General features: G+C 36.1%; 1 protein-coding gene across 2 annotated transcripts in view; it reads left to right on the top strand.

Annotated features, from left to right (window-relative positions):
- Positions 1–14,745, top strand: part of camk1b (calcium/calmodulin-dependent protein kinase Ib) — a 41,763-nt gene extending 27,018 nt beyond the window's left edge. For both annotated transcript variants that reach the window (XM_056735106.1, XM_056735105.1), the window contains exons 4-12: positions 988–1,062; positions 4,720–4,858; positions 5,248–5,374; positions 8,219–8,294; positions 8,522–8,634; positions 9,382–9,460; positions 11,113–11,200; positions 12,746–12,887; positions 13,033–14,745. In XM_056735106.1, the coding sequence (XP_056591084.1) occupies positions 988–1,062; positions 4,720–4,858; positions 5,248–5,374; positions 8,219–8,294; positions 8,522–8,634; positions 9,382–9,460; positions 11,113–11,200; positions 12,746–12,887; positions 13,033–13,142 (949 nt within the window). In that variant the 3' untranslated portion in view covers positions 13,143–14,745. The remainder of the gene's footprint in view (positions 1–987; positions 1,063–4,719; positions 4,859–5,247; positions 5,375–8,218; positions 8,295–8,521; positions 8,635–9,381; positions 9,461–11,112; positions 11,201–12,745; positions 12,888–13,032) is intronic.
- Positions 14,746–22,056: the final 7,311 nt, after the last annotated feature.

Genomic DNA, 22,056 nt, shown 5'->3' with positions numbered 1-22,056 from the left:
ATTTTTATTATAGCCGTGCCATATGACCTCTTTAAAAATCGGCTAAAAAACGATCTCTTCCGTCAAGACCTGACCGATCAGTTCTGACTTCTATCTCTGTTCTACTCTTTATATCCAAAAATAGAAAACGTAGCTTTGTATACTGTGTAAGTCTATATGAGACCAGTTTCATTGCATCTTTTTGTTGTCCTTATGTTGTTCCAATTGCTTCCACTGTTTACTTGATGTGTAAGTCGCTTGGATAAAAGCATCTGCTAAATGACTAAATAAATGTTTTTGTCTGTATATAAATATAATATAAATTCTGTGCTTTTAAATATGGGTGGGCATTCTATGGGGAACCATATATGTATATAAAGTATATAAAAAAACAAGTTTTGAATAGTTTCATTTGTCTTGACTTTCCTGCAGGAATGAATTAAATGGATAGTAATAAAAATTCGGTTTACAGAAAGTTTGGAGTCAGAACTCCGAGGAGTCATTGCACTCAAACCTTGTTTGATGTTTACATTGCATCTCAGTGTAAAGCTGCAGGACATCTGATTCCAGATCTGCCCTCTTGATAAATATTTATGAAGCTTCGCTGGATCATTTTAACAGTCTTAAACGCTGTGGCAGAGATTAGTCCAGACCAGAAGGGATATGTTGTCGGATCAGCTCTCAGAGAGACAAAATTGACAGAAGCCTTTTGTTATGGGCTGGGAATTATTTTAGCAAAATAAACACTAATGTAGAAACTGTTTGCACACCTTTATATCCACCCAAGCACTTTTGCATTTTCATATTAGTCTAGTGTGTCGGTTTCAGCCCTTGACATGCAACATAACTTAACGCTGGCTAACTGCCAAAACAAATTTCATTTTTGTGTCAAGTTGTGGCAAGATGTCGTTTGTTGTTTTACTTTTGGTTTCTAATGCACCAATGAGGATGTGTCTTGTTGCTGATATAACCTGTAATTATATTTTTCATTCTCTTTATCTCTCTTAGGATTAAACATGCCAACATAGTTTCCCTGGAGGACATATTCGAGAACAAATCACATCTCTACCTTGTCATGCAACTGTAAGTGATTCTGGTTTTACCAACCCCTTATAAAATAAGCATTGTTCTATGAAAGTAACATGAATTATACTGTTTGCACATGAAAACCAGCATGTTTTTGTTATTTACTGTTTTCTGCAAGCGTTTTTGTTTATTGAAATCAAATAAAATGTTGGCTTAAAATGATTTGGAAGAATGAAATTAACAAAAATATGAAATGTTGCCTCAGAAATAAACTAAAAATAAGTTTAAAGCACTAAAATTATAATAATAAACAAAACTAAAACTAATTCATCAAAAATAAATAATACAATGACAAAAGCATTTAACAAATTTGCCACATATTTAACTTAAATTTGAAATCTTAAGATAATTTAAAATATTAATAATAACAAAATAAAACAAAAATAAAAACAATAACTTTGCTATGGTTAATATCTGTCTATTTTGATCATTTTTAGGTTTTATTTGTGATAAAACCATCATTATTTTTCATAAAGGAGCACACAGGACCGACCTCAAAACAATTCAGCTGCTTTTTTAGCACCTTGTCTAAAACTCTTTTATTTCTTTAACTCTAAGATTTAACAGTTAAGAAACGTTTACACTTTTAAATCAATTTTAACCTTCTTGGGAATTTTTTTTTATAGGCATCCGCACTAAAACCTTGAACGTAGGTGTGTAAATCTTGCTTTAGTATAACAGACATCAATGATACAAAAAATGGTACAAAAATAGTACACTGTAGAAATAATACTCTTGCAAATGGCAATATTCCGGCTGCTGGGGCTCCAGAAAAAAAACTAAAATAACTTTTTTGATATTTTGTTTTGATATTTTACATCCAACTGTTTTACAAACTATTCCTGTAATTTAAAATTTTTACAACAATTTAAAAATATGTGAGCATACTGTTAAATAAAACAATGAAATTCGGTTAAACAACAGTTATTCCTTACAGTGTACATTTTTTGAAAATGAATATTCTATTTCTATATAAAAAGATTAATACTTATATGTTAAAAATGCTCAAATAACTCAAGTTTTCAGATGCCCAGCTGCATCCAAAGACCAGAATATCACAGATTTTTAAATAAACACCCACAACACCCTTTAAACAATGTCTTAGCAACCACCAAGAAAACCACAGCAATCCACCAGCAACCACCCAGACGCTCACATTGTGTCTGTGAGTTTTGCACGGGGGAGTGCCGCTTACATGATTGACACACAAATAGGGCACTTCCCCTTTAAGTACATACTAGTGAGCCGTTCACATACTACAGTTTTTCTGGCCTCATAACACCCTCCTTATCTGAACTACCCAATCCAACCCAACAACCCAAATCACATTTCAAAGCAAGCCAATGTAATGAAGCACTTCCTCTAAACGTACGATCTGCTGATAGAGAGCAAAATGACCATATATGGTTGAATACTAGCCGCGAGGAAATAGCTTTAATGTACGACAGACGGGTTAAAGACCAGACGAACGCCACGGGGGACACGCCGCCACAACACTAGACGCTATCATGTGTCTGTAATAGGCCCCATAGAGGTACAGAGGAAAATTTAATGCAGAAGCGTGTGTGTGTGTGTGTGTGTGTGTGTGTGTGTTACCCCCTCCTCACGCTCGCCCACTCATTGTGTCAACCCCTTTAATGACTTATGTGCACGAGGGGCTTGCTATTTTCTCTTCCGCTGAGAAATCAAGGAAAAGGCTAAACAACCTCACCGCACACACGGGTGCTGGATGCCCACCGAGTTAAGCTGGGGAAACTATGCTCACACCTGCGTCTTCACATCGACTGTTCGAAATGTCAGTAGAGAGATATAGTGATAGAGTTGCAAATATTTATAAAAGAGACAGATTATAACAAGTGACAAAATATGGAGAGAAAACCAGCACAGCTGTGTTAACAGAGAGATCAGGAGAGACAGAATGAGACAAAAAGATGGGAGAGATGTTCATTGTGGTTTTTCCGGCTGATGGCGTGCATGAGGACAGTAGGACTCTAAGCCTGTCAGGGCTTTCAACTCAGCGAGAGATCAGTTCTGCATATATGTACAGTGTGTGTGTGTTCGCACCCACACGCTTAATGCTTCAAATGCCACAGACTATGAAAACCCACCCTCATTGCTCCATATCCCACACATGAAGAGACAAAAACATTCACTGATCAGATGAACTTGTGCTTCTTGGAATCACAAGACAGGTTTTGTGTTGGTGCTCACCCAGCCTTAGTTCTTCTAAAAACAACCACAACAAAAAACATTATTTATTACAATAATTCTTCAAATTAATTATATTCTTCAATTGAACAACCACAGTCCCTCCATCATAGTATTTATGCACCTTGCATAGAGAAAATCTCACAATATAGAGAAAATCCTGCAATAATATGCCATGTACTGTCTTTATTTTATTTTATTTATTCATCTACTACTATTATTATTCTTTATTATAATGTATGTGAAGCTGTTTTGCAATTATGAAATCGTGAAAAGCGTTATGTAAATAAAATTGACTTGACATTATAATATTGTTTTAGTCTTTAGTATAACAAAATTAAGTGTTTGTGAAGAAAATACATTATTTTGTCATTGTTATTCCAGTTAAATTAGTGTCTCAGTATTATCAGTAATCTTAATAACAAAAATATATATTTATGTATTTATTGCCCACTTAAATTTAACTATATTTCTATAGGGCTATTCTCCATTTTACTTTCAGAAAAAAACTTGAGGCAGACAGTAAAGACACATGAACAAAATATGACAATATGGAGAAAAGAAATCAAAATGATGATATATATAGTATTTAGTATTGAAAATGTTCCTTCTTAGTTTCTAATCCGATTGTTGTATTCTTAGTTCTTATAATAAGCAAGTATGTATCTAAAATTGTTTCATAAGATCTGTATTAGCAATACTAACTGTAAACATAATTATATATATTATTATATAAGTGTATACGATTATAATGTTTCCAAATACTGTTAGAAAGTTATAACAACAACATAATTAAATAAGAAATGTGTGCAAATCAGAAATACCTGTCATTTCACCTAAAAGCTTGTACCTTGATATATTATGTGAAATTCAAAGTATGAAAACGGCATATTATTTCCTGAATATATGTCATTAAGTCAATTATTGTGATACAGTAGATATTATTTTTACTGGACACACCAGTTAAAATGTACCAAAGAGAGGTGAGAGATGATAAAAACTTAAACGTTATACCGAATTTTCAAAATACCATAAATATCCTAATATACAGTATACATAATAGACTAAAATAGATACCTACAATTAATTAAACAATGTCACATGTAGGCAGTTTCCCAGATGAGCTCTTTGCTTACAAATCTTAACAACAGTTATTGCAAATTTAAACATATTTTTTTCACCATTTCTGAAGAATATAGTTGACCTACAACAGATCTGAACCGACCCACCCTCAAATTAAACCATCTTTATACAGATATATGTGAAACGCTGCCAATTATTTACCGGTAAACTGAGTAAAACAGCTCTATCTGCTGGACATGATGGGTAAAGCATCACCATGTGTTTCTGCCGGGACCCTGCTGTGTGGCCTTCTGTCAAACAGAGAGAGTTTGTGAATGTGCGTCGGTGTGTGTGAACAGCATCTTTCTGTTTTTCCATTGGCAGGGTGTCCGGTGGAGAACTCTTCGACAGGATTGTGGAAAAAGGATTTTACACCGAGAAAGACGCCAGTAAGCTCATTCAACAGATCTTGGATGCTGTGAAATACCTGCATGACATGGGCATCGTGCACAGAGATCTGAAGGTAAGACGTGGAAGGGTTAGCAGGTGTGACCGAGCAGAATAAAAGAGCTGATTTTATCCAAAAAGTGCCACATTGTGCAAAATCTGTTCTGAAAGTTTCAAATCTTCAGTCTTAAAAGAGACTCTTTGATATTAACAGTATATAGAGTTTGTGTCTCCAGAGACCAGGAATGTAGTTCTGGGTAAATGGTACAGTTAAGGGCATAAGGCCTATTTTTTAAAGTTTAAAATAAAATTGATTTGGGGATTACACCATTACACCACCACTATAATTGCATTAATGAGAAATTGAACAAGTGTTCCTAATAATCCTTTGGGTGAGTGTTATCAAAAATAGATATTTTTCAACAATAAAAATTTGTGTTGTTCACCATGTCTTCTCGTGTGTAGCCGGAGAACCTGCTGTACTACAGTATGGATGAAGACTCCAAAATCATGATCAGTGATTTCGGTCTGTCTAAGATCGAGGGTTCAGACAGTGTTATGAGCACAGCGTGTGGTACACCTGGATACGTAGGTAAATACTCACATCCATACACAAACACATTCAGATGCACAGAGCTTTCCATCTGAAAGACTTACTTGTGGCACATTTTCTCCAGTCTTCTGCCAGAATGTGTCATGCGGTTTTACAGGGAAACTGTTCTATAAATATTTTAGTTTTCCTCATTTTTCAAGTTAGTGTGATGATGTATGAGTGGGTGAAAAGAAACACATTTTTGTAAACTGGTAGTCTCATTTCTCATGTAAAACTTATGGTCTTTAGACTGGTTTAAACCGGTATTTACAACCAGTATCACAAACTTGTCACTTGTATGTCCCAATTTTTCCTCAACATCAGAATGAACAGAAAATCACAAGAACCCCTGTAAAGTATTTATAGCCGCAGAAAATTCGAAATTAATTTGAGTTTTTCTAAATTGACACTTTCTAGATATATGATTAGGTTAAATTACAATTTTTTATTTCATTCTGTGAACTACTAACAATATTTCTTTCAGCATTTATTCGCAGACAGGTCAAATTAACAGATATGATGCTCTGTATTTTTTCCCACCTCAATTACAACAAAGAAAACAAACTACACGGGAAAATTTCTAGTCAGTAATGTAATCGCTTAGAATACACATTTCTTGTAATGTAATCTGACCACTTTTTAAATACATCTAGATTATATTTGTTAAAATTTGTAGTTGTGTCTGTTTTAGCTTTATCTGGTCTATCTAATGTGTCCACAACACCTTTCTTGTTCTATTTGAAAACATTACAATTATATTAAATTCAAATTATATTAAATGATAAAAGTACATAAAGTCACATCGCCGCCCGCGTGCGAGTCTACGATGATAATGAATCAAACTTGTATTACATTTGTATGTTTTGTATGAACCTCGGCGCTGTACATTTTGCACAACAGACTGTATTTTCGTCAAGTTTTTCAAAGTGAAACCAGGCATCGCTGTACGCATTCAACATGATCTTCTCTGTGCTCCGGAATTGGACCACAAACTCTCGCAACGTAACCAATCAAATCTCTGGGTACCCCCGAAATCCCAGCATAACCAATCAGAAAGAAAATAATGTTATTTTAAAAAATATGTATTTATACTAGTGGTGGGCATAGATTAATTTTTTTAATCTAGATTAATCTAGATTAATTCCAAGATTAATCTAGATTAATCTAGATTAAAATGGCTCATTTGAATTCTGCCGAAGGCATTCAGAATATGTGTGCTACCCAAATAATGACTAAAAGTAAGTCTTTGAGAACGGGTTTCTCAACCCAGGTGGCGCATTAGACCAGGGGCTCATCTCCTGTTTCCAAAATGCATCACAAACTGCTTGAGAAAGCTGTTCTACTATGATAATTGGTGATGAAAATTAAATTATGTTCAATAAGATGAACTTGTGTTTACTTCCGCATTAGCTAAGGGATGATTTGCGTTTAGGTGGTACTTGATACTGGAAGAGCTCCTACAGTACATTTACATTTAGTCATTTAGCAGACGCTTTTATCCAAAGCGACTTACAAAGAGTGAGGGAGCAACAAGCGATATGTCATACAGGAGCCATAATACATTAGATCTCAATACAAAGTTACTGGTTTCAACTAAAGCTAGACCACTACCTGTTGAGAGAAAGTGTTTTTTTAAACCAATTCCGCATTGCACAAGGTGCAAACAACCTTAGTCTTGTCGATGTTTCTATTGGGAAGCTTCTTAAAAATTAATATTCCCTGAAGCAAACCCGGCGGCTTCATAGCTGCATCCATGTTAGCACGTCACGTCTGATGCGGTAATTTCACAGTAACGTTTTGTTGTGTTCAGACCAAACGCGAATGGCGCGTCAAGCGCGAGTGATTTATATGTTAATGCAAAGAGCCAATAGACCTACTTGCTGCGCGAATCGCGCGAATGAAGCCCTGGTTATGAGATGATGAGGCGGCAGGAATCGCGCGAATGAAGCCCTGATTATGAGATGATGAGGCGGCTTCTGCTTCCGCGAATGACGCGAATCACGCGAGTTGAAAAATCTCGTTCTCGCCCCCTACAGTGCAGTTAAGCTGGTATACATCCGCGCTAAAATATCAAGGTGAAAGTCATCATAGCTTGCGTAGTATAGACCCAGCTCCCAACCCAACTTTGAGAATAGATTAACGGCGACATTTTTTTTATCGCGCGATAATAGTCTCACTGCGTTAACGGCGTTAACGCCGTTAACGGCCCACCACTAATTTATACATATTTAAACGATCATCGTTTTCTTCATAGATCCTCGCTGTCGAGTCGTGCCCATCCCCAACACAATTCAATTTAAACAATTGAGAATATATCAATATTTTTCACAGACATTTTTGAAAAAATATGATATATTGTGAATGCTGTGCATGGATAATTCAACAGCTCAAATATATTTGGATTTTCGACTAATAGAATTTCGCAATGAATTTCTGGTTTGCACTAATCGTATTATTGTTGCTAGATTGTGAAGATTAACAATGTTCTTGAACAATACATTGCAAACATAAATGCTTGTAAACAAAAAGATGTCAGACTCGCTATCATGGGGTAGGCATACCAAAAAATACAAGAGTAATATGTAATGTAATCTTTGTAATGTAATCTGTAACAATAAAATAGTAACTGTACTCTGATTACGAGTATTTTAAAATGTAAAATAACTCAATTACAAGTACTTGATTTTTGAACACTGGACTAGAATGATGACTTGAAATGCTTAAAATTTGGAATGGTCTCTTAATTTTTACTGTGGCTGTATGTGCAATAGATTGTAATTTGAATGACATGAAGGATCGAGGTGTTGAACACAAGGTTTGATGATGAATTTGTTTGATTTTCAGCTCCTGAAGTTCTTGCACAGAAGCCGTACAGTAAAGCTGTGGACTGCTGGTCGATCGGGGTCATCGCATACATCCTGTAAGTCCATGTGTATGTCCTAATCTAAAGTGTTCTAAAGTTAATGAGTTGCTGAGCCTAACAGCTCATGCGTTCCTGAAGTTTTGCTTTGCATTAGCAGCTGAAAGGTTGTGGGTTTGATTCCCAGGGAAAACACATGAAAAGCTGAAAGCATCTGCCAAATGCATAAATGTAAGATGTAAATGAACTCAAGCACACTCACAATCTGTCTGTCTGTCTGCTCACAGTTTATGTGGATATCCACCGTTTTACGATGAGAATGATGCCAAGCTCTTTGAGCAGATCCTTAAAGCGGAGTACGAGTTTGATTCACCGTACTGGGATGATATCTCAGATTCAGGTGAGAACCAGATCATCGTTGCTTTTTCTTAGGCTGTCGAACGATTAATCACGATTAATCGCATCCAGAATAAAAGTTTGTGTTTACATAATATATATCTCTGTACTGTGCATAATAACTTTGTATTTATTAACACGTACACATACATGCATATATTTCAGAAAAAAACTAAAAATTAATAAACATTTATATATAATTTCATAATTTATTGGTAAATATAAATAAATACATGTAAATATTTCTTAAATGTGTATGTTTTTGTGTTTTTAAATACAAAATTAATATGCACAGTACATATATCATGTAAATACAAACCTTTGTTCTGGATGCGATTAATCGCGATTAATCATATGACAACCCTCCTTTTTTTCTTTATAAATCTCCAAAAATGGTAATGCCTGTTTTTTTGTTATTCATAAAGCTTCCCTGATCTTTAACCAAACTGTATCCTAATGATAACCATAACAATGCAAAATAATCAAATAGTTTGAAAAGTTGCTATTTATGAAATTACCTTTTGGTATTTATTATATAGAATAAAATGAATACATTCTTTTGATGTCTAAATACTTAGAAATGTTCCTACTTGATATTTGGACACTAACATTGAAACTATGACACTATGTCTGGTATTTTAGAAAATTGAAACCAAGTCATTTTCTTTATTTTTCTATTTTGGTCTATCTGTTGAACTGTGTCTTTGTTTCTCTGGAAAGAGTTATGTCATGTTCTGAATCTTTTTTTCAGCCAAAGACTTCATTGTGCATTTAATGGAAAAAGATCCCAGTCTGCGTTACACGTGCGATCAGGCTCTTCAGCACCCGTGGTATGAGTTCAACACAAATACAGACTATTATTTTACTATTATACTGTAAATCTCACAAAGAGCAATTTAATGCTGAAACAGTACAGTCTCTGATACATTCATTTATTGCTGTGTGCTTGACAAGCGCCAGATGTTGTGGTTTTACTACTTTAGAGCCGAGGACACACTTAACGACTATTTTAAACATACTAAGAGAGAGTTTTTCTTGCGACTGGAACCGATTCTAGTCTTTGACAGTCAGAAACGAGCACATGCATAGCGACTGCATCAGACCACTACACCACACATTTAACAACTCTTGAGTCATGACTGGATATTCTGCCGAAGCACAAATCTATCGATCAATGTACCAGAAAAGATCAGCAAGCTCAGAGTTATGTTACGTTTAGTAAGTAACAAAACCGCAGGGTGACACGACCACGATGTTCACATGTTTCTTTTTCCAATAAAGTTATAATGACTTCAATTATGCATTATAAAGGTTAAGTAAGTTGGTAATGAGAGTCATTATCGTTCTCTATTCTTTTGGACAGTCTGCATTGTTAACGTTGTTTTCTTTCCCTCTCCAAAAATACTTCTGTTCTGAAACGTATCCCTTTACTAACACATTGAATATTTTCAATTAAGAAAGTTTGAATATGAGAATATAGTTTATTTTAAGTCATTTTACAGGGAATTATATTAATGCAAATGCTATACCTCAGACTGTATATCCAGTCAGTTTTTGTGTTGCATTTGTTTCACACAAATGCTGTATTGCTGCACAAATGTTGGCTTAACTTCGTTTCATTTGTATTGAGGCGCAGTAAATATGCAAAACAATTAGCTTTTATTATTTAAATTAAGGTGGCTATGTGTATCCTTTTTATAAAGGAAAAACACTTCATTCTATTCGCCCCTGTTGTTCTGCATTAAATAATACAATTATAAAGTGTCCAGATGCAAAACCCTTTAAAGGACACCTCCTTCAAAAATGATTTGTGAATGCTCTCCACACATGTTATATATGTTATATCAAATAATTTCCATTCAAAACCCGCCAAATACCACACTGTGCCCCGTCTGAAATATCTGATATCAATGAAAGTAAATGTAGGAGCCTGATAAAATGCCCATTTAAAAGAAATGAGGTCTGACAGATTCAGAGGGTTTTGCATCTGGACTCTTCATAAATATTTCCCCTTATTATTTTAAAACATCTATTTAATACACCCAAAAAGGCACCTATTACTTATTTATATAATTATTTTAGCTAACTTCTTTGAGTGTTGTCAGCATTTCTCTTATTGTTTCTGCCTGTATATCATCGATCGCAGCCGCCAGTCATAAATATTAAACACGTTTTATATAATCTTTAGTGAGCATGACTCGCAACAACTGGCTCAGGAAAATTCTAATCCTAATGAAGATCCAAATCCATTTGACTCTACAATGGAACACAAAAAGAGAGGATTTTAATAATGGACACATTACAGCTCTTTACAACCAACTGTCATACCAACAGGATATAAAATACTAAATAATACTCAATGATAGTAAATAAATAAAAACAGAATGTTCTGTTTAGGTTGAACTGTTGCTTTAAAACAGCATTTTGTGTTTTCAAATGTTTTCATTGTCTGCTCACATAAAGTATCTGTTTTATACTTCAGGATCGCTGGAGACACCGCGTTGGACAAGAACATTCATGAATCTGTCAGCGCTCAGATCAAGAAGAACTTCGCCAAAAGCAAGTGGAAGGTAAATTCCTGAACATGAGGTCACATTAGTGAGAGTGTTTTCCTTAAAAGGATACGCCACCTTAAAATGAAAATATTGTCATCATTTACTCACCCATTTATCATTTCAAACCTGCATGACTTTCTTTCTTCCACAGAACATAAAAGAAGATATTTTGAAGCATGTTGGTAACCGAACAATGTCGGGGTCCATTGACTTGGTTTTATGTCCATATAATAGAAAAGTCAAGGTGTACCGACATGTTCAGTTATTCTTCAAATATCATCTTGAGTGTTCGGCAGAAGAAAGAAAGTCATACAAGTTTGAAATGACAAGAAAATGAGTAAACGAAAGAATTGTCATTATGGGGTGAACTACCACTTTAAGAAAGCTCTTTAAGCTCTGTTCCAAAATCTTTTGAGCTGTCTTGCAACATCCTCCCTACATAGGCAACTCTTTTCTAAGGCTGGATCATACTAATTACATAACTTAAAAACATGGACATTTTATACACCCTATATAGGTAGCAACTTTTTTCTGATATTATGTACTCAAATTGCCATAAAAATAATCGCACAAATATTGGATAAAACAATGCATTTTTAATTACTCTCACTTTTTTATACTATGTGTATATAATTATGACAAAGTAGATTGTAATTCATTTCTGTTTCTTCATATTTCTACATATTGCATGAACTTTTTTTTTTGAGCTCATGGCAATGCATCCTGGGATTGCCTGCTTCAAGTAACATGCAATGCTGCCTTAGGCCGTGATCACATCTGACGAAAAAATTGACAATGGCGCTTTTTATAAAAAAATAGCTTGCAGGGTCGGTTACAAATAGCAGCTGGCGATGTTTTGAGGTAGCATTTGTGCAGGAAGGCAGCTCAGAGAGACAGGCTTCATATGCACCGTAATGTAAGTCTAAAAAAACGTAAATTTATACAAACTATGCTCCAACGGGCGTTTCTGCCGCCATTTTATTATTTCGAGCTTGAGCCTTCTCGACAAATCACCTTACTCGCATGTTGTTATGGAAACAACTAGGGATGTAACGATTCACCATGAGCCGTTGAAAATCGATTATAATGTGTGACGATTCAAATCAGTTGAGGTGTGAACTGAATCGCAATGCATTTTTTGAGGATTTAAGAAACAATGCAAGTGAAGTTGTTCATTTGTAATTTGTTTTAACTCATTTTGTAAAACTAAATCCTGACTAAATCGCATCGTGAGATCAGAATCGTGAATTGCATCGTGAGCTGAGTGAATCGTTACATCCCTAGAAGCAACAGAAGTCTCTCTCATTGGTTAGCTGTGAAAAAGGTGCCTGACAAAGGAGGGTTTTTTTCGAAAAGTTGAAATATTTTTCAACCTCAAAAGACCCTCTGAGCTGCAGAAAAAGCACTCAGGATTTTACCCCAAAGGATTATAATGTTTAACAGATGCTAGCAGCTTCAAAAAAAGCAGTCAAGTGTGAACACGGCCTTAGAATGCAAACTGTCCTGTATGTAGGAAATGTTCTCTGAAATCAACAGCCTTAATCGTTTTCTCCTACACAGCAAGCATTTAATGCAACAGCGGTAGTTCGTCACATGCGCAGACTGCAGTTGGGAACTAGTCAGGAGGGTCAGACACAGTCCACTCTGCCCAGTCCCTGCCACGGGCATCTACTGCTGCCTGAAGGAGACGAAGAAGAGAGCTGTCAGTATTTAAACATTTCTTTAAATATCTATATATATTTTCAAACTATATTGAATAAGTAACCTAAAATAATTTGGCTTATTTTTGTTTTTAAAATTATGTTCTTAATAGAGTTTTTGAAAGGATGTCTCTCTGTTTCTCTCAGCCCTGCGGAGGGAGAATAGTGTCTGTACTGAGGGGGTCACTGAGGGGGTCACTGAGGAAAACGACATACAGAACTGCACCTACCACGTCCACCCCACCAGTCGGGTCTGAGTGTCGATCATCCCGCAGTAACCAATGACTGACTGTCCTGTTTTTCCACTGGAGTCCTGCCACACCCCCCAGTCTGGCCGGGAATACTGAGTAGCTCCAGCATCCTTCCACTAGGAGGCGCTTCAGTGTAAAGAACCCAGGTGGGAAGGGGGTCACTACTGTTCCAATGGAGGGATTCTGTTTAATGAGAGGAGAGTTTTAAAAGAAGAGACAAAGAAGATTGGAACTGGAAAGAGATTGGACAGTGTTTAACTCAGTTTAAAACGTAACATATTTGAATTTCCTGAACTAAAAGTATACAAAAGTCTGATTTTATTTTTAAATGTCCACCTTTGACGGGTTCATGACCTTCAGATGTGGTTAAATGTAACAAAATATTTGATGTGAGATTATGATCTGAATATTCTTCACAACAGTAATCCGCATGTTAACTACATCTCTGCATCCTCATGCTTACATGAACCTCACATCAAATCGATCATTATACTTCATTTTTTTAACATTGCATTACATCAGAAATTCATTGTCAGTTTGTTTCAGCAAGTCTCTCACATCAAATACTCTCTGTTGTGCCTTCAGTATCAATGCTTTTCCACCCTTTTTGCATATTCACCTACAGCTCTTCGAAGCTACGCATTGTCTGCGGCGCTCTGTACATTGTTTCATTCGTGCATCATCATTTTTCTTCTCAATCTGAAAACCTCTTTCCATCACAACATTAAAAGTACTCAGGGGAGGAAAATAATCAAACAGATTAGATTTATTGAACGGTTGTGGTTTACAAGAGAAAAAAGCTACAGGAAACTACAGTACGCACCACTACACGTCTATGGTCTAAATCAGGGGTTTTCAAACTGGGGTCTCCAGACGATTCTATAGGGGGTCTCCAGAAAATCTCATTTTAAAAGTCAGTATAAGTGTTTCATTAAGAAGTGTTTATCTCTTCTTTCTTGCATACTTTCCAGAATATTTTTTTATCTTATAGTGACACTCACAGGGGTTTGTATAGTACTCTTTGCAAAGATGTAATGAAAATTGCTACAGTACAAATACATTTGAATTGAAATGGGCTAGTTGCTAGCTTTTGGAAGCCAGGGTCGGCAGACTCATTTCCGGTTGTTAAACAATGTATGGGGAAAGGAGGATTTAGGACAAAGTATGGGTGTTTTAGATAAAAAAAGAAGAAAGTAATATATAAGAGATATGCCAGACCCTCATTACATTGCTAAGCACTTCGTTAAGCCAAAATCGACCCTGGTGTTGCAAAAGCTCTCTGGCGCCATCTTGTGCAACTAGCCCATTTGTTAAGCGTTATACATCCATCATTTGTCTTATTTAGCCAATCATTTAATATGTTGTCTTTACAAAATCACACTTAATATTAATTTAACACACCTAAATATCTCTTTATGCAAAATATTGGATAAAGGGCATAGATGAATATGTATTTTAGGAAGGGGGTCCTCAAGAAAGGTTCATCATCTCTGGGGTCCCTTGCATGGTAAAGTTTGAAAACCCTTGGTCTAAATAATAGATTTAACATTCTACACTATGGAATCTGTTTAAAAGTGACCTCCATTAAAGAAATGAATGTGTGACTTCACTCAAGTTTTATAGTTTTGTTTGTTTCCATTCACTGCCAGACTGCCAGAATTGTTAATTGTTTGAAAAAACATTTGATGGAAAGTACGTAAAAGTCAAATAATAGGAAGCCCCAGATGTTTGCTAAGAGTTTTTTCTCCACATGTGTTTTATAATGCATGAGAAGACTATCAACCTTAATGATGCTCAACAAGACTTGCTATCGTTTTTTATTTGGTTCTTCTTAATTCTTCGTTTGAAATCAAGTGATACAATAGGAACAAACATAATGGATTTGTTGGTGTTCATGCTAACAGTCCCAAATATTTTAATTGTCATTTATTCATAACTAGTGCAGATGAAACATTTCATTCTGAAGCAGACTGGCTCTCATAAAACACACAGAGATCCTTTTTCTAATGGAGAGGACAACCAATTTGATGCTTCATTGAAGTAATTTCACTCGCTTTATCTATCTGATTTCACAAATGTTCGATGTGGTGAAGACTAAAAGGAAACAAAGTACAGAATATTTTCTCATGTTATGTGTTGCTATGCCTGTTGTGTTGGTTGTATATGAATTCCTGTATCGATCAAAATCAGGTTGATGGTATGAGTATAAATTCAATTCAGTGAATGAATTGTTGCCTTTAAATGCTTAACGGTGGCGTTTAAGAAATATACAACTTATTCTGAACAGTTTACGAGGATGGCGATGTATATTTGTGTGTGTTTTAAAGTGATGTTGTATACGGATTGTAGTTGCGATGCGTTGAAAAAGAGGTCTTGCTGTTCATTTCTTTGAACAAAACAATATCTGTTTCTCTAAAGGGGTCAAGTGTTTCAATCGTGATCACTTGGTCTCGTCTCTTTTCACTCGGAATTACCTTTGAGTTAACAAAATAACTCAAGTATAAATCGCTCCCAATGCTCACAAATGAATAATTGTAAAACTTCTTATGCTGTGGGTTGGAAGTGTTTCTCTCGACGAATATTGTATGTTGCTGTATGTATCTCAGCATGGTGTGACTTATGTACTGTATATACAGTGTAGGATTATTGTAAATACACAGATATGTTTACTCATAAATATATGCTATTGTTAAAAGTAAAACTGAGAAAAAAGTTTACTTGCTATATTTAACTGGTAATGCAAATCCTTAATAGTTGTAATCAAAGTTGCTTAAAGTTTATTTTATTTTTTACCATGAAACCCTTTGAACAAGTAACATACTACGTGTCACATTTTGATATCCTGGTGTTCACACAAACATAGTATAATGCATATAACAGAAATGGTAGTATGTCATTCCAAACATTATAATTTGCATTATTTCACTTTTTCCTTACATGGGCATAGCTACCTCTTAATCTTATAACGGCTGGCTACATTCTTTATTTGGAAGAGGTTTGGGAATGAGCATTGTGTGAAAAATTGACCAACGTCAACCAACTCAGGACAGCAAAAATATTTGGATTTAGATTTTATGTTAGAAACAAAAGTGCCCTAGTAAACCTTAAAGTTTGGCCTTACTAATAACCTTTTATGCAAATGTTCAAGGGCTTGACACCTTAACTAATGTCTTGCCAATTTTAGCCCAGTTGTCTTACAGCTAATAGACGTATTTCTAAAACAAAATTTGAAGCCAAAACGGTACTTAACATTTCCCTTTCTTAGCGAAAATGTTGAAATTGTTGTCTTTGTTTTGATTTTCGCAAAATATTGGCAGTATGTTGTATGAGTATAGTTCTGAAGAGTTTGCTTCCAAAATGAGATACATTTTGTGCATTCCAATTAATATCAATCAAACTGCAGCTGGTTTGTTTTGATTTAAGCCATAATAACTTAAATAATACAGCTAACTAACACATTAAAAACATAACATCATAAAAAACATGATTTTTGTTATCTCATTTTTAAACCAAACCCTTCATATATACATACTGTATAAAGCCTTTTTGTAAGACTTGTATGAGCTGTTTTGAGCCTTTACTTGTACGGATGCAATGCATCATAGGTATTTACTGGATATTATTCGTAATGAAGTACTGCTCGATATTGACGACAATGATTTGTACTTTTAAAGCATTTGTAACTGTAGCATTAAACTTTCCTTGTCTATGCACTGCGACTCTGTATTTTGTCCTGACATGTTGAGAGAGAGAGTTGAAAGTATTTGGTATAGTGTTTTGCTCAGCTATGTTCAGGGAGAAGCAGGTTTTGGGATATTGCCTGAATTCTACAGGACAACCTGAAGTGTTTTAGGACCCTTAAGGTCCAAAAAAATGTGGACACTGAATTAAATGAAGTTCTACACTTAGGTTTGGGAGAAGCCTACACATTCAGTCCTGTCAATCATCATTAGAGTGTTTTGAATTGGCAGTCTCGCCGCCGCCCCCAGGGTCAATTCTTCCGGCATCCCTCCTCCTCCCCATTTCCTCCTGCTTTGCTCTTATTCTTCCTCTGTGCGGTTCCGAAGGGTGGGGAAACGTGGAGCTTGAGCCGAGCCTCAGGTTCGACTCCCCTGCAAAGACAGCAAGTCAAGTTTGTATACAATCTACCAAGAGTGAATGGGCGGGCCAAGTCGGGAAATATCAAAATAGCAAACCAAGGGACATTTATATAAATGTACAGTATAGTGCAAGCTTTTCAGGCAAACATTTTACAAGAAGAACACTGTAGATTATTATAGAATAGACCCGAACACCAAAAACACGAAGTGTACTTTCTGATAGTGTTTAGGCACTTTGTTGTTGTCGAACGATAATATGAAAAACTACGTACTTTTGGTTACGTTTTTAGGGAGCTGTCAAAAAATAAGACCTTCATTTGATTAGAAGTACCAGTAACGACAACTGCAAAAGTGACAAATTTACTACCCTTATTGGGTCTCTATCCCTCATGGCCAAGACCCATGTTCCCTCACGTTTGCTTGAGGCCACCACTCCTCTGAACAATCGCTTATCTTCATTAAGTAGGGGTCCTCTCAGAACGAATAGAGAGACCACTTTGTAATGGCCGGATTACATTACATGAAGGGTTTTCAAGACTGCCCTTACTGAATTGTTTCTCATAATCTCTATTTCATCTCTTCCTCTCTTTTGATCTCCATATTCTTGAGTCTTGACTGTTGTTATTTTTAACAAACCAAGTTTGTTGGTCTAAAAATGGTCCTTCCTGTTTATAATTATATATTTCTTATTATACCAGACCCATTTGTTCACCCTCATGTCATTTCAAACCTGTATAGGACTCTTTCGTCTGTTTATCATAAAAGAAGATATTTTGACGAATGTTCATAGCCAAAGAACATTGGCCCCTATTGACTTCCGTTGTATGAACACAGAGACATTTCTCAAAATATCTGCTTTTGTGATCCACAGACGAAAGAGTCCTATACAGGTTTTGAATGACATGAGGGTGAATAAATTCTGAAAATGTGTTTTTTTCTTTATTTGGGGTGAACTATCCCTATGAGATGACCAGACTGAGATATGTCCTGAGACCTCCACCTCTGAGACAAGCCTGAGAGAAATTGAGACCTGTGTGGAAAGTCTCAGCCTTCCGTTGATTTTTTCCGATATAAAACAATGTCATTAATGGAGTAGTTCACATAAAAAAGAAAAATTCTGTCATCATCACCCTCTTGTTATTCTAAACGTGTTTGTTTTATATTTTCCTTGTGGAACACAAAAAGAAAAGTTTCGTAAAATGCCACAGGTTTCCTTCACACACAGAAATAAAAGTAAATGTGGACTGGGTGCTTTAGATCTTAAAAATTACAATAAATTATGTAGAATTTCATTCTCACACTCTGAACATGTTAACATGGACAACACGATTCTGATATTAACAGGATTAAGAGAATACTCTGATAAGAATGGAGCATGTAAGCAGTGTTTTTTATTATCTTAATCCGTTTGAACTCATAATCGTATTAAACACAAATCGAATTAAGATGTGTGGAGTACTCCTATTTCAGTCGAATTATCGCAGTGTGGTATAGACATGTACACGCCTTAACCACACTATTTCGGGCGTGTCGGGAACTTTCGCGGCAAAATTTCGTTTTACGACAAACAACATGGCTTCAAGCATGTTGCCAAAAATTCTAGAAAATAAATGAAACACCAAAAACTGTATGCGGTACAATGGCAAAGAAGAACTGTTTGTTGATACATGAAACGGCGTAACTTAGGGACCTAATGACATATGCCATTAATCGAACTATGTAGTGTTACATGTTAAACGGGAACATGAAAGGTATATTCTTAAAGCAACTCATGTAAACACCTTAATCGTAATACTAGTTCAAGTTTATTTATATAGCGCTTTTCACAATGTGTATTGTTTCAAAGCAGCTTTACAGGGGCAAACAGGAAAAACAGAAAAGTTAAACGACAGCACAGTGCATGGTGTTTATACAACGAGTAAGTTCATTCTAATAAATAACATCTAATTTCTAAATAAATAAATAAATGAATGAATGCAGTCTCCCGGTGAGCAGGCCAACACTGCCCTGCTGTGGCGAGGAACCCAAACTCCAATGATTGATTAATGGAGAAAAAACCTCGGGAGAAACCAGGCTCAACCGGGAGGGCCAGATCCCCTCTGACGTGTCATAGCTGCACTCAAACTGCTGACATGTGATTTAAGTTTAGCATTTAATACCAAATATTGTAATTTCAGCATTAATAAGACAAATAGTCCGTCTTTGCTCTTGGTTGGGGATGTAGTGGTCTGAGCTGGGATGGTCCGATGGTCATATTTCTCTTGGCAGCTGGTGGAATTGCCTTAGATGGAGCTGGGATGGTCAGTCAGTCTGCAGCTGTATCTGGTGTAATCTCAAATTGGGGATGGGCATCTATCCGTCGTCTGGACATGGTGGAACTTCTTCCTACCTCGGGATGGGCATCCCGAGGCAGAGGCGGAAAGAGAATAAAGAGAATAATTAGCGTAGCTGCTGTTCATTAACTATGCATTAAGTGAAAGCTTGGCTGAAAAGATGTGTCTTTAATCTAGATTTAAATTGGGAGAGTGTGTCTGACCCTCGAATAGTATCAGGAGGGCTATTCCAGAGTTTAGGTGCTACGTATGAGAAAGCTCGTCCACCTTTGGTGGATTTTGTTATTCTAGGTATTGTCAAAAGTCCTAAGTTTTGAGATCTCAGCGAGCATGATGGGTTGTAACGTGATAAAAGCTCGGTTAAGTAAGTAGGTGCTAAACCGTTCAGGGCTTTGTAAGTAATTAAAATAATTTTAAAATCAATGCGATACTTAATGGGTAGCCAGTGAAGCGATGATAAAACTGGGGTTATGTGATCGTATTTTCTTGACCTAGTAAGAACTCTGGCAGCTGCATTCTGAACTAACTGTAGTTTGTTTATCGATGATACAGGACAACCACTAAGTAGAGCATTACAATAGTCAAGCCGTGAGGTCACAAATGCATGAATAAGCTTTTCTGCGTCTGCAACACATAAACTATTTCGTAATTTGGCAACATTTCTAAGGTGGAAGAAGGCTGTTTTTGTGATATTTGAGATGTGATTTTTAAATGACAGGTTGCCGTCTAATATAACGCCTAGGTCTTTAACTGTATTTGTTGGAGTAACAGTGCAGCTTTCAATTTGCAGGCTGTAATCGGAGATATTCGGTTTACTTAATTTTGGTGCTATAAGTAATATTTCTGTTTTGCTAGAGTTTAAAAGGAGGAAATTACTAGTCATCCAATGTTTTATGTCCTCGATGCACTCTGCCAGTTTGGATAGCTTAAAGGAATCATCTGGTCTTGATGAGATATATAGCTGAGTATCATCTGCATAACAGTGGAAGCTAATTCCATGTTTTCTAATAATGTTGCCGAGGGGCAGCATGTATATGGAGAAAAGCAAGGGTCCTAAAACCGATCCCTGAGGTAATCCATAATTGACTTGCGTAAGATTTGACGATTTCCCATTTAAATGGACGTATTGATATCGGTCTGTTAAGTAAGATCTGAACCATTGCAGTGCCTGTCCCTGAATACCGATATAATGGTGTAAACGATCTAGTAGTATTTTATGGTCTACAGTATCGAAAGCAGCACTAAGGTCAAGCAGGACTAAGAGTGAGATGTTTCCTTTATCTGAACCAATAAGAAGGTTTACTCAGAATAAGGCAAGTAATTTGATTGCTGACGTCCAGGTAAACGTGGTCACTTTCTTCTAAAGCCATATACAATGCCTTGCATAAAGAACCGACCAAATGCTTTTTTAAACACCCCATGATCACAACGCACCTTGTACTTGTATATTGAAATAATCTGTAATCTGACTTCTTTGAAGAACATTATGTTTGGAAGAACAACGTTTTGGGAACTGATATTCTTACAGGCTTCTTTCATTTGTGTTTATTAATAGTTTTAAGTGATTTACTACTAATATTTTATGATTTGTGAAACACTCTCTATCAAGAACCCTTTTTCCTAGCAGTGTACGTCACAGACTGCACTTGTGTGCTTCACGGGGGTAACTATGATTCGGTATTTGACCTTTAACCTTTGACCTCTTCATTATTTGTTAGATTTTCAAAAGCAGCTGTAATGGAGCAGGATTCCCAGACTGTCAATCTGATGAGATGAAAGGGTCAGGGGACCTAACTGACTGCACAGATGAGACGGCTCTCACACAAGAGTGAGAAAATGAAACACTGACTGACATCAGTGTTGTGCGCTGTGTGACATCTGCCTCTGGTCAATGCAGGGGGTTTAGGTCAACTAAGGACAACTAATGCCCTAACAACCACCGCAAACACCCTAGAAACCACTCAGCCAGCACATCCTAACAACTGCTTAACAATTCCAAACACACCCAAGTTACTAAGTAACCACCTGTATAGCAGCATCCTAGGAACCATGTGAAATTACATTTAAAGGGGAATTCTTTCATCCATTATTCACCTTCACGTCAAACCTGTGTGACTTTCTTTTTTAAGCACAAAAAAGAAGATATTTTGAAGAATGTTGGGAACCAATCAGCGTTGATCCTTGTGGTCTTCCATTGTATGAACACAAAGCCACTGTGACATTCCTCAAAATATCTTCTTTTCTGTTCCACAGACTGGTTTTGAATAACATGAGGGTGCATCAATTATGACCCACTTTTTGTGTTTACAATCCCTTTAAAGTGGGGTTTTGTCACGCCGACTTCTAACTTTGTCTACACAAACATCCCTTTTCCATTTAATGACATGTTATATACAGGTACAGTACTGTATTCAGATACATTTTACAGCAGGTGTTCAGCTACAGAATAAAGGAGTGTGTGTGTCGGGATTCTTTTCATGGTCATCT

The sequence above is a fragment of the Triplophysa dalaica genome, chromosome 21 (assembly GCF_015846415.1).
Source record: "Triplophysa dalaica isolate WHDGS20190420 chromosome 21, ASM1584641v1, whole genome shotgun sequence".
Lineage (NCBI taxonomy): Eukaryota > Metazoa > Chordata > Actinopteri > Cypriniformes > Nemacheilidae > Triplophysa > Triplophysa dalaica.
This window is presented reverse-complemented; position numbering and strand designations above follow the sequence as displayed.